Source organism: Oryza sativa, chromosome 4 (assembly GCF_034140825.1).
Source record: "Oryza sativa Japonica Group chromosome 4, ASM3414082v1".
NCBI lineage: Eukaryota > Viridiplantae > Streptophyta > Magnoliopsida > Poales > Poaceae > Oryza > Oryza sativa.
Genome location: NC_089038.1, coordinates 29,339,354 through 29,353,903, shown reverse-complemented (window position 1 = coordinate 29,353,903; position 14,550 = coordinate 29,339,354). Strand labels below are relative to the sequence as shown.

The following is a 14,550-nucleotide window of genomic DNA, read 5'->3' as shown; positions in this document are numbered from 1 at the left end:
TATGCTTATGGGTAGCTTTTGTTATTTTTTTTTGCTATGGACTAGTTCCACATTGTTGCTAGGTAGCTGAAACAAATATTGTATTGCTTATGGACCACTTTTAGACTACATTGTGGATGCCCTAAGTTTGCACTGCATATATGGTTTACATTGCATTTTTTTTAAGATATGCGCCCACTAATCAATCTAACGAGACACCTCCAATTGATTTTTGACCTAGGTGTGTCTTTATCCACTAGCATCACTATTGCTATCTTTTACCTACGTCCCGCTAGCAACATTGGCCCACTGCCTCCAATATGCAGTACCCCACACCCACCCCTAGAACACACACCCTGAAACCTAGGAAAATATATAGTATAAACCACATATGTAGTGAAAATTCGGAAACTATTGTTGGATAAAAAATGGACATCCGAGATTCTCCACGTCATCACGAATAAAAATTTTACTCGTAGATTCAATCGAGTAAAATTTTTACTCGTGGTGACATGGACGATAGTTTTTAAGTTCCCACTACATATATATATATATATAGCTTCCACCATATATTTTTCCCCCGAAACCTAACAAGAGGCTCATCAGAGTTGGTCAGAGACGAAGAAAAGGCATGAATCTTGAAGCACATCGTAAGTCTAAAACAATACGCATGTTTTTGCAAAAAATAAAAATAAAAATATCGGGTGATATATAGCATTACTGTTTTGTTTATGTACGCCGTGTGCTACCATCGTCATCCCAGGTGATTGTCACGCCAAGTTATTGTTATCTTAGCATGACAATTGTCTAACCATGCCATCCTAATAATGAGTGAGAATGATGTGGTGAAGAGACACATTCACGAATAAATCACATTCTAGATTAAATTCAACGACCAAAATTTTGTGATTCTCATTTAGAATATGGATCATTTCCGCATACAATTGATGCAAGGATAACGACGACACCTATTGCACTTTGTGCCACTACCTCTTGTCCAAACAAACTTAAGGGTTACTATAGATGTATGTGCTACAGAAGTGAAGGCATGAAACCTACACTAAGGCTCAGGTCGGCCATCTGTAGCTCGAGTGAGTTGAGTTGAGTTGACACACATCCCTGTAGAGTGTAAGACCCTGCCATCCCCGTTAACCGAAGCAGCCAAGAAGCAACATTCGCCAATCTATCGTTATCCATGAAAATTGCTTCTGATACTTGTTCGTAAAGCATTGACGGGCTCACCCTACAACTGATGTGGCCGAACTGCTCTATTAGATCGTCTGTTCTCTATATAACTTCCAAGTTCAGGTGAGATAGAATTTGCAGCACCAAGGACACACTTGTTGTAAGAGAAGTCTGCAGTAGTATCATCATTCCTTAGTACAATGAAGCACCTTGAGCTCGGGTGACCAGGATTCACTCCGATCTGTATGTGGCACACAACATATGTTTTGATCAGAACATGCTAGAATGAAGAATAATCATAACGCGGGATGCTTTTGATATCACGTATAAAAAAAGCAATGGTTATAAAGCAGGAATTCATCAGTGCTAACAGCAAGCTCGACATAAATTGTGCAGTCAGCGTGGGGGGGAGGTATTATCTTTCTTCAACATCAAGAAGTTAACAGTGCTTGGAAATATTACAATAATAGTACCCTAATTCCGAATTATATGAGCACAACCCCCAAACCTACCACGTTAATTGGACAGTTCACTACCGGCACTTGCATGTTAAAACCGAGAATATAACATACATAAGCATGAAGAAAAATATTCTTATTCTTTGAGCCATTAGAGAAAATATTAATGCGGTTTGTGATCAATGAAAATTTCAATTGATATTTGTAGGATTATAGAAAAGACGAGGGCTATGCCATAAAGGAAAATTGCATTCTATGTACCTACCTTGATTTCTCTTATTCCCACACCAATCTTGTCATACCCTCTGGGATGAAATTTCAAGGCCTCCATTAAGCATGATTTATCTTGTTCTGTGACAACTTCATTTAATGTGTACCTTCATGAAAGTAGAAGATGACATTAAATACAAAGGATTATAAAGCTTTTTTTTTTAAAAAAGAAAATAACTATCAGTCACGATTCCATGGATAGTGGTATAACATACTCCCGAAGCATGTTTTGCAAGGAAGTGCGCATGTCAATGATGTTCTCCCATATACCAACTTTAGCATTAAGAAACTTCTGATTAAAAGATATGGCACCACCATTGATGGTAGCATTGCCTTCAGAATTGAGTGCTGATCTCCGCTTGGAAGTTTTTTCAGTCCTTTTTCTGTAGGTATCCATTACATTCTTTTCAAGAGCCTGAACTTCAGGGTTATGTAGAAAGTCATATATGTGCTCATTTTGTTTTGTCTCATGTGACTGCAAAAAAGAATAAATGTTAGCAGCCAATTTGAAATATCTGAACATCCATCTATCACAGAAGCAGGCACTGCGATTCAATTTCTGTACAAAATTAATGTAACGGAATATCATCAATCAACAGCTCAGCATAAATAATATGAACATCATAGAGATAATATAAGATCTTCACTTCATTTTATATCAATTATTCAGAACCAGAAAACAAATTATTTCAGTGAATACTTACTCAATGCAAATTTCTCTAGCTTGCAGCCCATTAGAGGCTCGTAGGCAAAGCATTAGGAAAGAAATTTAGTATTGTACCTTTATGCTATCCAAAGAGTTAAATTGTGCATGTATAATGCATCGTGAGTATTCATAGGGGGTGATTGATCAAGATCTCAATTTTCTTTTCATTTTGGGAGCACGTTAAAGTTACTCTAAAAGAGTAGTGCTTGATTCAGCAGGGAAGTTACAATACACACCTTCCCAGAATATAGAATCTTGAAAGGACCTGACGACCCTGCACAAGGTTCTTTGCCCCAGGCAATTGCATCTAGAGTACCAGAAAGATTGTCCACTGAATCTCGCTTTGCAGCATTTATAAAACTGTGTGCAGGCCTCTGCAGGAAAAGCCATAAAATCAGAAGATGTTCAGAACATTTCAAAAGGGAAATCTCATAGTTAATAATCAGTAAGAAAGCTAAGATTTCTCACAGAAAAGCATGCTTCAGAAAATGGAGAGGAGATTGATAACCAAGTCCTTTGCTGCTTTAAACCTTGACTGCTTAGCCCATGGAACTGCCCACTCACAGATAGGCAGTCTGCCACAACCAGTAAGTGCTGTCGATGGATATTCCTTCCAATAGCATCTGTTGTGGATCTTAAAGACTGAAAAAGCAAGTGAAAATGAAAATGTTATAAACCTACAGGAGAAATTTATCACAAACAATTAAACTTTGAAACCATTTTACACAGGAATGAATGAAACAGTGAAGCCAGAATGAAGGGTAGCAAGTATCATACTTCGACAAAGAATTTCCATGCTGAGTCTATGCCATATGAGCAGAAATTATCATATACTCTCTCTGGTCGGCTCCGCTCCCAATCAATCAACTCCATTATTGGGATGCAAGCATTTTGTAGGGTAGCCCAGAACTTCCCACTCTTGCAATGCTCAGACATACCGACTTTCAGAACAAGTTCATTATCCTCTTGACATTGCACCTTAACATTCTTAAATTCCAAAAATCCTGCAAACAGAGGAAATCAAGCAGCGTACATCAAAATTTATCTGCATACTAGTGCACCAGCAGCAAGTATGATGAACTATAATTTGAAAAGCATAGCCCCCATGGTGAACCCAGAGAAGCCAACTCATATATTTTGTTTTGACTACTCATTCAATATAATGTGTTTTCAGTCTAAAAAGATCACGCAATAGCTTGAGTTCTATCATGTGAGTGGATCAATGGACAATGGGTTCTGCGAGTTAGAACTAGACTTACTTTTGCTAACCAAATCAACCAAATAATCAGTCATAAAAGCCCCTTTATACATTTTATGATACCTTTTTCTCATATTTGTGAAACAATAATATAATGATATGTGAAGTTATTACAACAAGAATGGCCTTTGAAAGAGTATTAAAATAACTCAGAGCTATGCATAAACTTGGTATATCTAGCATACAACAAGTAGTACATTTGCATGAAACACTTTCTTCTGTAGTTAGATGGCTATTGACCTATTAGTGACAAACTTGGATTTTGATCCTACTGAGGAGTTCCCTAGAACATTGAGAAGATTTTTTGGGGAAAAAATCCATCAAAACATAATAACCTTTCAACAGTGTGGCCAGGATGCTTGGAATCACCCGTTCCTTGATAACGTCCAATTGCGACATGGAGTTAATTTCCACCTGTACTACCATAGTGACGCAACAGGTCTGATTCTTGACACACTCATTGCCTACAGAACATTTGCTGCAGGGTATAGAATGCCAAATGATATGTCATGGCCCATGGGAACTAGAAAGAGAATAGGATAGCTACAGGCATAACAGCATGAAACATGTATATGCACACATAATTCTAGAATCAGCTGCGATGCCTTGTGCTAAAACAAATATAGTTGTTTGAGCTTCATGGACAGGTCACATTTACTTATTGATATATTAGATGAAAGAATTTATGCGTAAATGTTACTCAGGCAGCGCAGCAATAGCTGGAGGTAAACAGATAGTGCAATTTAAATATAGACAACAATGCTATTGAAGGAATTTCAGTAAGTAAAATATTAATAACACTTGTGTATGATTGTTTGTTTGGGTTGTTACTTATGTGGGATTCCCCATCAATGTACAGAAACAGCACTGATGTATCTAGAATTATTATCCTGAACTTATTTTATTTTCTGTAAGTTACCCTAATAAATTAATGAAATAGAAAATACTAGATGGGGGAAAAAAACTCCAGAGTAAAATGCAAGTTAGTCGCTCCTTTCACAAACTGATCAGCTAGTCACACAACTTGATTAGTGTGGTCGCAACTTGCAAATCAAGTTCAAAACAATGCCATGGGGGGTTACTTTCAGCAACACCAACACCAGCCTAACCTGAGGGTGCCATGTAAGCAGCACATAATCCACAGCCTGCTTGAACAAGAAGGCAGTGTTTGATGTATAGTGCAGAGTGGCGGGAGGACAACAGACCATTCAATAGAAGAGAGGAGCACCATGTTCCTTTGACTTCTTTTTGAGTATGCAAAAATAACACCCATACCTTTGGGTCCGTGGATCACATGCTGCTGGCACTCACAGTCTCACACTACGCTAGCATCTATTGTCAGCGTAATTAGCTTATGTGGTGTGTGTTTGACTCGATTTGCACTCAGCAATCAAGTTGGGGACTTGTTTGATCAACTTGTAAGATGACCGACAAACTAGAATCCACTTCACAAATTGTGGTATCACCGGTTCGTTTTACCCTAAAGTTTAATATTTTGATTTATTCTTGCTGGGTAGATGTGTAATAACTAGCCGAGTTCCTCGCAGAATTGAAATATAGCAGTATTCAATATGTAAACACACACACACACACAGAGTAGCACACTGTACATTTGTACTCCTATGTTTAGAATAGCTTTATATTAGGTCACGGATTTTGCTTTCCACTTCCAGATATGTTTTACTATTTTTGCACTAGGATTTTACTCACACACACCACCTACCCGTGCCCAGGTTTTTCCCTAGCTTCCCAGATTTATTTTCCATCTTCAAGTGAAGAGTTTCACTACAGATAATTGAAAACATCTGCGAAAAATTACTGTAATTTAATTTGCGAAACAGGATTCAAACCCACAAGCTAACTTCACAACCCACCCTTAGCCATTCACAAAGTAACCGTTTTTTATGAGGTATAGGATAATGTTCTCAAAAGATGCCCTTGCTCCATAAATCAGTAAAAATAACATGAATCAGTGAGTAAAAGTGCTCTTTTTGGGGGGGATGCAAAAAAGCTCAGTTTTTACTCAAGTAAAAACCAAATGATCCAGTGGGTAATTTTTCTTGATCTGTATCGGGGCATGAATGGATGCCTAGGTAGGTTCAGTCAGAGAGTAGAATAATATTCTGCACTCAACACTATAATAGTACATATATACATCCAATTAATCTACGTTGTTATCATCAAGGCTGATTTATACTGTTTCAATAATATAATAATAGATACCCATATAAGCACATATCCTTTTTCCCCTTTTGAATCATGCAGGTTTATGTCTTAACAAAAGAAATGAAGCATGCACTATTATAAATTAATGCTTTTGACCAAGTAATTACTTGTCCAGATTCATAGCCAAAAGTTGTTATATTTTGGGACAGAGGTAGTACCATACAATATGCCAAATAAATATAATACACATGCCCAGAATTTTTCTCAGTGTAAGCTCAATTAGTAACTTGAGCATTTAGGAGAAGATCAGGTACTTCTGTACTTTGCTGCTTCTTTTTCAGGTAAGGAAAACAGGGAGGCAGTTGATGGACACGATAATCATGCATAGCACAAATAGTTTCTGCAGTTACCTGTTCGAAATAGAAACTGAAGGGATCGCATTGTTCAACTGTTTTCTTAAGGTGTTGTATTGGTCAATAATCTCTCTTACAATAAATTCCAGTCCTAACCTTTTTATCTTCATTGTTTCCTACACATATATACAAATTTGAACAGACATTTAGATACCAACCCAATGTCCCTATGAAATCATGACCATTTTACTTCAAAAGAACAAGACCTGGTTTAAATGAAAATGAGTGATCCAAGGATTTCCTTTTGTTTTCTGCATATCTGAGCCGCCATATCTAAATATGAAAATGAAAGAAGACATGAAATTTTTACTAAAATGAACAATATTAAAAGGTGAAGAAAGCCACAGATTAAATATACTAACAAAATAATGACCGTGTCAACCATATCAGAAAAGTCCACTCGTTCTAGATGATCCTTAACTTCTAGTGATGCATACTCAAAACCATATCTATATTTCCTTAGATGCTTTGACAGGAAAAGCAAACCAGTATGATCCAGAGAATTTGTGCCCTTGTGGCACTTCAAAACTTCCTGCACAGCAAAGTGCCAAAGTTCAAATATTGTCAAAAGGAAAGATGAATAAAAATGACAACAAAAGACCATTAAAGAGCAAACCAGAAGAATATAACCTGCAAGTTCATAAGAGGGGAATCCTCTAAACTGTTAACTGGGTGATCCAAAGCTCCATAGGCAGCTTCTGAAATGGAACAAGCAGCCCAAGAGCCAACAGGGGCCCCAGGTTCACCTTCAAGATCATGATCACTGTACATGCCATCAGCAGTATCATAAGAAAACCGCACTATTTGCTGCCCATAAGAACTTCTAACAGTCCCATCATAAGCAACGTATGTATCTCTCAAGTGATACATTAGTTTCCTTGTCAAAGTCCCAGGAACGTCAGCATTTTCGCTAAAGAAATTTGCCCTGCCAGATATGGCATGCAGTAGACATTCTAACGGATTTAGTCCATCAAGAAAAGAATTTCTAACAACAGCATACATGTCTTGGCCTCCCACACATTCACTGGTGCCGTCAGTGATTTCACAATTGAGAGATTTATGTCTATTCCAGGAAACACATGATAGTTGTGAGGGAATTCTAAAGGGAAATTTACTTGCTGGTAGTTGAAGACCAACACATGCAGTCTGTTGAACAAACTTCAGAACACTACCTTTACTTCCAGAGTTAATCATTGTCATCATTGAATTATCTTTACTCACATACTGCTGCACCATCTTCAACAGATCATTGAAGACACTCTTAAATGATGTCATTGAAGATCTGATGATTGGCAGACTGACTTGAGTAAAACCAGATTGTTCATCAGTGTTTGATCTATCATCACCTCCATCATAATACTTCAGATTTGGTATAGATACTGAATTTAGCAATATTTGCTTGATTTGAAAAGCCTCTTCCGCTTCATCCAATGCCAGATGAACTTCCTCACTCAGTTTTCTCCTTGAGTAATGGTCTGAGAACAGATAGAGATCTGAAAGGGAGACACTTAAACCCCACATGGTTAAGAATTCACATAGTACATCCTGGGTGGAAGAAAGGAACTCAAGAGCCTTACAACCATACTCTTTGAACATGACAGAGAAAAGGCTGGATGTGTTATTCTGTAACCAAAAAGATCCTGATGAGCAGGTAAGCACTTCACTGTCTTTTATGTGTAACTTCTGATCAAAACTGATATTCATACCATAAGGTAGCAGCATTCCAAACAGTTGCTTACCAGTCCAAAGAGGACCTTGAGAGTTTGTAGATTTAAAAACTGATGGCATTGGTGTCAATGAGATGGAAGAGGATAACATCTGAAGCTGTTGAAATTCAGCTTTCTCCAAGAAAACATCTGCATTTGTTAACTGATGTGCAGCAGCTAGAGAGTCATGTGTTAATGACACCAAACTTCGCCCATCTTGTTGATTCAAGAGTTGGCCACTTAAACCAACTAGTTCTTCAAGCTCAATTCTTGATTGCAGACATTGAGGAATATATCCATGCAAACAGTCCCCATCAAAGTCTCCCTTGAAAGGATCACAACATAGTGGATTAATTGACACAGCTGACTGAGTTGACAGAAGTTTTGCAGATAGGGCAATCAGAGAATGTTGATGAACTGAAGGTGGCCTATTTACCAAAACAAGATCACCATCCTGCAATAGTCTATAAGCAATATCACCAATTTCTAACTGGTTTGCCTTCCGAACAAAAATAAGATTCCCATTTCGGCGGACAAGCAGTACTTCCTTGGTAAGAAGGTGCAAGTTGCACTTCAAATTTATGGTTTCGAAATTGTAAGAACTAACTTGCTCAGAAACAACCAAGTTCAAAGCTAAACCCATAGGAATACCGATTTCATTTAAATTAATTTTTGGGTCCCCGACCATTATACTCCTAAATGCATTGTCGGATCTTTTGCTGAGGATGATATCTTTTAGCCATTTGGTTCCATATGTATCTGTAGATGCAGAAGATTCATCATCTGATTTTTTTGAGTATAACTGCAAAATGCATAAGATGTTAGAAAATAAAGTGAAATCGTGTTATGTATTTCTCACAGAGAAACCATGCAACATAAGCTGTAAGCGCAATTGTCACCTTAAATTACCCAGGTCCTGATAAAGTTGTAGACCAAATAAAAAAAGAAATATATTTGGTGAAGTAAGAGAGAAAATACATAGCTAGGTGTAGACAAAAAAAAAACTCAGTGATTTTACTTTGACTTGTATATGGATCCTTCTTGTTTCAAAGATCTGTATGCTCCTTTCAAATTAATTGAATTATATACTGGTAAAACTAGGAAAATAGCAAATACTTTTTCTAGGTTATGCTTAATAACTTTGCAGAAGATCAATCAAATGGACAATTAAACAACACTATCAATGATTGCAGAAAATTCCACACTGCTACCTCCCATCATTATTCTCAATCTGGTTAAGTGCCAATGATTTAAACGACATTACATTCGGTATATCATAGATACAGGAATTTTTCACACTTTACCCCCTAATCACCAGGCCCACCTTAATTCATACCTATTTTGCCCCTCACCCTTCTAGCCACAAGAGATCAACATCTTTGCTTATCCCAAATGTGCATCCCTCCCTTGCGCACCCCCATCACAGTTGATGGCTTGATGCTGGCAGGGAAAGCCATAGCAGGCACAACCAACCGGCACCAAACAAGGGGAGGAGCCTGCTCCAATCACCCTGGTCCGCTGCAATCATCTATGCTGGCTCTGACATCCCTCTTTTCCCTCTTGCACGAAGGAAGGCACACCATTCCCTACCTCACGGTGCCTTCCCTATCATGTGGAAAGTTCCACCTTGCACCATATCTGTCTACAGAAGGAAGGGAACCTCATGGCATCCTTGTGGTGCAGAAGGAATAATCGGCAAAGATGTTGATCTCTGGTAGATTGAAGGGTGAAGGACAAAATATGTATGAATTAAGGTGGGCATGATGATCAGGGGGTAAAGTTGAAAAAAATGGACAAAATGGCATTTTATCAAGAGCACTCGGCTATTATATGGCAAATAATTAATTTACATATGTTAAGTGACAAATTATTAAAGTCATCTATATAGAGTGGAAAATAGCTAATTTTATACATGTGAACCAAATATGTAACAATGAGATGGAGATAAATGAAGAAAATAACAGGGTACATTGTAATTTCCACTGCAATGGGTTTGTCAAGATACCACAATTTTGATGCACATATCCATGTCAGCATGTGTATAAACACAACAGACAAGATATAATTAAATAGATCATAAGTTATCCGACCAAACTTGAAGTTTCCATACTATGATTTACCAGAAACAGTAAGATAAATTATGGGTAAATTTCATGGATTTAGAAAAGTTTAGGAAAAAAAAGAATTGATTGCATTCAAGAGTACTACTCCAATGAATTGATGCCAATATGACATAAGTAGAAAAAAAAACAGGACAAAGTGCACTATGCTACATAGGTATTGCATTAGAATTAGAACAAGATATTAGCTATTTTGCCTTGGATGATTTCAAGCACTCCATAACACGACTTGTGACAACTGAACTTGCAAAAACGCCGAACTGCGGATGCTGATGGTAATCATCAATTCTCCTACTCACATCAACCATCCTCTTATAAGCTTTTGTCCGGTCATCCTACCATAGGATGAAGAAAAGTATAAGTTCATAATTGAGATGCAAACATACTCAAAATATGCACTCAAGCATGTGTATCAGACCACTATAACAAGCTAGTTCAGCAAAACCATGAGAAACAAATAAAGTGTTGCCTCCTCTTGGCACAAAGTATGGTTAGATCAGCCAGTACAATGAAGATTTAACTCTAAGCTCTTGGCACTAATCCTTTTAACAAGATGTTGAGAAGCTACTCTAAGCTCTCTCATTGATTAAATGGCTGTTTGATGACTCACTGGAAGATTTAACTCTATCCAGTATACGGATGGATAGAGTATATTAATAGGACTAAGTTTAATGAGAAGAATTCTTGCAACGATGGAACAAAAAATATACTAAAAGAGAATTAGCACTAACAAAAGCTAATCGGGGGCCATCTAAATGTCCATATGGCATCTCCGCAACACGATGACAGTTAGGAGTCACTGGCAAACATGACAGGAACAATAGCTCCCGCCTTCGAGTAACCTGATTGATAAGTTCAGGATCAAGCTTTTTTAGCATGTGAAAGACCTGCAAAGATGGCAAAAGTGAGTTATAAGAACATTTTATTAATTATGATAATCAGAGTGCTTTTTCCTACGAAGGAATGTGATGAATCGGTGGAGTAAATCATACCAGTTCATTACCCAACTAGAATTGCATACCTACTTCAGAAAGAAGCTTTAAAAAATACTCCCACCAATCACAAGTAATTTCATTTTAGACATTGATATGGCCCCAGAGTTATAAGTTTGATGACAAATTCTAATGTAGAATGTAGTATGTTTATATAAAGCATACTTTCACTTTTCACTTATAAAAAGCAAACCAGAAGGCATATTGTGATTTCACTTTAAAATGATTGAACTAAATTTTATTCAGTCATGTTACTAGGAAATTATGGGTCCATCTTCACCCCTTTTGCATCAAGCTGGTGGTGCATACCAGAATATCAGCGCAGTCTTATTACTAGGTGAGAATCATAATATATCATATTTTAAGGATATCAAAATAGTATTCCCTCCATTCTATAAAAAAAAACACTTCTAGGGGTGGGTTTTAGCAAAGATAAAGGTTGAGTAGAAAAGACTATGATGCCCCTCATTAAATGAGGGATGGTTGGGTGTTTAAAGATGGTTGGGGGGTAAGATGGGGAGAAAATGGAATGAGGGGAGATCGATGGGATCATGGGACAATTACACTCTAGAATTGCTTATATTTTGGTAAAAAAATTCAAATGCTAGAAATGCTTATATTTTGGGAAGGAGGGAGTATGTCTTTTATATGTTTTAAATATTTGAATCAAAGCAACCAATAAGAGCGATATACTTGCATTTGAGCCAAAACAAATAGTAGTAATCAAATTGGCAGATTTCAGCAAATAAAAAAGAATAATTTTCTCAAAAGTAAACAGACACAAAATGCAGTACTATCAAAGACTATCCTGCAAGGCAATACAGGAGCATTTGTTGAATTGGATAGCTGAAAGATACATTACTTGATATGGCGACAATATTTTCTTAGTCACATTGAATATAGGTGGCTGGTTATCATCAGGTATGAAATCCCAGAAATCTTGGGGAAGGGTTTCATGGGGAGCCTTGTTCTTGGACTTATGTGCCACCCCGCCAGCAACTTCTGCAATAATTGACATTTTGTCCATCACGCTAGTGTTACGGTGAAGTTTACTCCTGGATAGTGTTACTCTTGGACTTGTTAGCATCTTAAAGATTATACTAGGGTAAAGTTTTGATCCATCCTTCTGTCCAGGAAAAGACAAGGTTTAATACAAGAGAGAAAAATAGGCACCAAATATCTGAACATGCACTTACTGAGCAATACTTGCAAGTTCCTTGAATTGTTGTCCCATCAGCCTTCTTTAATTAAGAAAAAATAAAGAAAAACCAGTGTGTTAAAGAAAGAAATGTCATGGTTTTCACCAACTTATCATTGATACACAAAGAAAATAAAAAATAAAGGAGGGGGGGGGTTACTGCCTAAACAAGGGCAACAGGGGGTAGCTCTGTGCTCAAGTTAAGCCAGTTGATGTAATACTCAGGATTTTTAACCCAATTGTTACATATGGCTCACCAAGGTTTATATGCAACTGTTGTATTACTGTAGCATTAAACCAGCCCAAAAATGGAACAAGTTGGGTCTTGGTGTGGGGGTTGATACAGTTGACCACAACTAAAACTTAACTAAACTTCTTAGGTGAAATCACTAGTAAGAAGTTGGGACACTGGTGAAACAAACCCATAACTGGCATCATGTAAACCCATACCCTCTCATTGACTGAAGGTGCCTTGTCACCACAGAGTTTGACATTTGATGTTTATGGGTTTTGTGAAAAAAGAATAAATTGGTTATTCAGGATGAAATACATCAATCTGGTGATTACAAACCTTTGTGTCCCCATTTTGCTTCAGAGTGAGACAGCCAGGACATATCTGATTTAGCAACTGGACAACTTCCTCGATAAAATATGAATTGTGCACAGTTGCTGCTAGCTTAATAACACCAAAATGACCTAACAGTTTACCAGTTAGTTTCTTCTGCATTAAGTGGAGAAAACAAGCCACAGTATGTGATACTACTGATTATTATTACTTTACCATCACAGTCACGTATGCTTCGCGATCCACAGGTTGCACACTGTGGTGCACCATTTGGTAATCCCAACTTGGCGTTAGTCACATCACACATTTCAATAATAGTCGCACTACTTAACTTTTCCTGAAATGACCAAAAAATAGCTACGGATGATTATTTCCAGTGACATTAAGTTAAAATTACAGCCAGTATGAAAGATTACCATATCTGAACTGGTCATGAGGCTGAATTTGATGGCATTCAGCTCAGCCACAGGATTATTCACCTCAAGACTTGGCTCCTCCATCCTGAACAACAAACACATGAAAAAAGTTAATATGAATAATAGTACCCTGTTGCAGTCTCACATTCCACCTGTTTTTGCAACAAGTAATCAAGTATGCATGCACTGGAATAACACATGCCATAAGAAAATTGCGGGTCCAATTATAGCAGTCCATAAAAAAATGACCATACCTTCGGCTAGGCAAGATGATGAAAACCAGTATTCAGTGGCATGCAGCAGCTGCTGCTCCAGCCCACGAAATGTCGAAATGTTTCACCCTGCATGGAAAGGAAAACAAGTTCAACTTGAATCCTAAAACAAAGACAAACCATATAGACCACACCGGCGAATCTAGGATGAAAATAGGGGATATATGACGCGCTAGTACTGGCCGTTGAATGACTGAACTGCCCGGCCAGCCAGCCTAGGCAGTGAATAGTGCAGCGCCGCCCGCGATTGCCGGCACAATCGACCAGCACGCAGCCCGCCGGCCGCTCAACGCGCGCGGGTGGGGACGCCGCGAGCGCGCCGCCGCCGCCGCCTGCGATCGCCCTATCGCCCAACCACCCTTCCCCCCTGGTTCGCGTGCCTAAACTGCCCGGCGAAAGCTCTGGCTCCAGCAACATCGTTGCTGGCTGTGCAACATTTGCACTCTGCCTCCCTCTCAAATAAAATCGGCCGGCGTCTCTTCGCCGGCGGGGCTCGCTCCTCGCTTTGCTCTCCTTGCCTACAACCTCGACTTGAACGGCTAGCGCCTACGAACAGGGGGTTTACCTGGGGAGTTCCAATGCCCGGAGGTGGGGGTGGAGATTGGCGGCGCCGTTGGGAAGAGGCTCAGCGTCAGCGGCGGGGTGGGGGCCTTGCACGGCGGCGACGTGACCAGAGGCGTGGCGGCGGGCGGGGCCTCCGGTGGGGGAACGGAGGAAGGAGAGAGGGGAGCGCGTTTATTTCTCGGCCACGGTTGTCAGCCCGTCAGGCGGAACGGAGTCGAGGGCGCGCCTACTGGTGTTGCCCTTTTCGCCCCCCACGGAATCTGGGAATCTGTGAAAAGGGCG

At 38.9% G+C, this 14,550-nt stretch overlaps 1 protein-coding gene across 4 annotated transcripts; it reads right to left on the bottom strand.

Annotated features, from left to right (window-relative positions):
- Positions 1-861: 861 nt before the first annotated feature.
- On the bottom strand, positions 862-14,484 carry LOC4336722 (DNA-directed RNA polymerase IV subunit 1). Of its 4 annotated transcripts, none has more exons than XM_015781553.3 (20): positions 14,270-14,484; positions 13,687-13,773; positions 13,433-13,517; positions 13,233-13,353; positions 13,023-13,147; positions 12,450-12,494; positions 12,116-12,379; positions 10,993-11,148; positions 10,459-10,596; positions 7,066-8,943; positions 6,798-6,967; positions 6,642-6,708; positions 6,433-6,551; positions 4,192-4,334; positions 3,376-3,602; positions 3,067-3,240; positions 2,835-2,972; positions 2,108-2,367; positions 1,888-1,999; positions 862-1,405 (listed from the first exon to the last, which is right to left on the bottom strand). In XM_015781553.3, exons 3-20 carry the CDS (start codon positions 13,514-13,516, stop codon positions 1,223-1,225), a joined length of 4,404 nt encoding a protein of 1,467 aa, XP_015637039.1. In that variant the 5' UTR covers position 13,517; positions 13,687-13,773; positions 14,270-14,484; the 3' UTR covers positions 862-1,222. The 4 variants fall into 4 exon arrangements, with proteins under 4 accessions (XP_015637039.1, XP_015637040.1, XP_015637038.1 ...); XM_015781554.3 differs by having other exon boundaries at positions 12,116-12,376; XM_015781552.2 differs by lacking the exons at positions 13,687-13,773; positions 14,270-14,484 and having other exon boundaries at positions 13,433-13,534.
- Positions 14,485-14,550: the final 66 nt, after the last annotated feature.

What these genes read in the sequence shown, in the direction of transcription:
- LOC4336722 (XM_015781552.2), bottom strand. Translation starts at nt 13,534, where the DNA reads ATGTGTTTGTTGTTCAGGATGGAGGAGCCAAGTCTTGAGGTGAATAAT. An exon ending in ATGGCCCCCGATTAGCTTTT is followed by an intron (nt 10,597 to 10,992) that starts GTTAGTGCTAAT and finishes ATCCTATGGTAG; the next exon opens with GATGACCGGACAAAAGCTTA. An exon ending in GTTGACACGGTCATTATTTT is followed by an intron (nt 6,709 to 6,797) that starts GTTAGTATATTT and finishes TTTCATATTTAG; the next exon opens with ATATGGCGGCTCAGATATGC.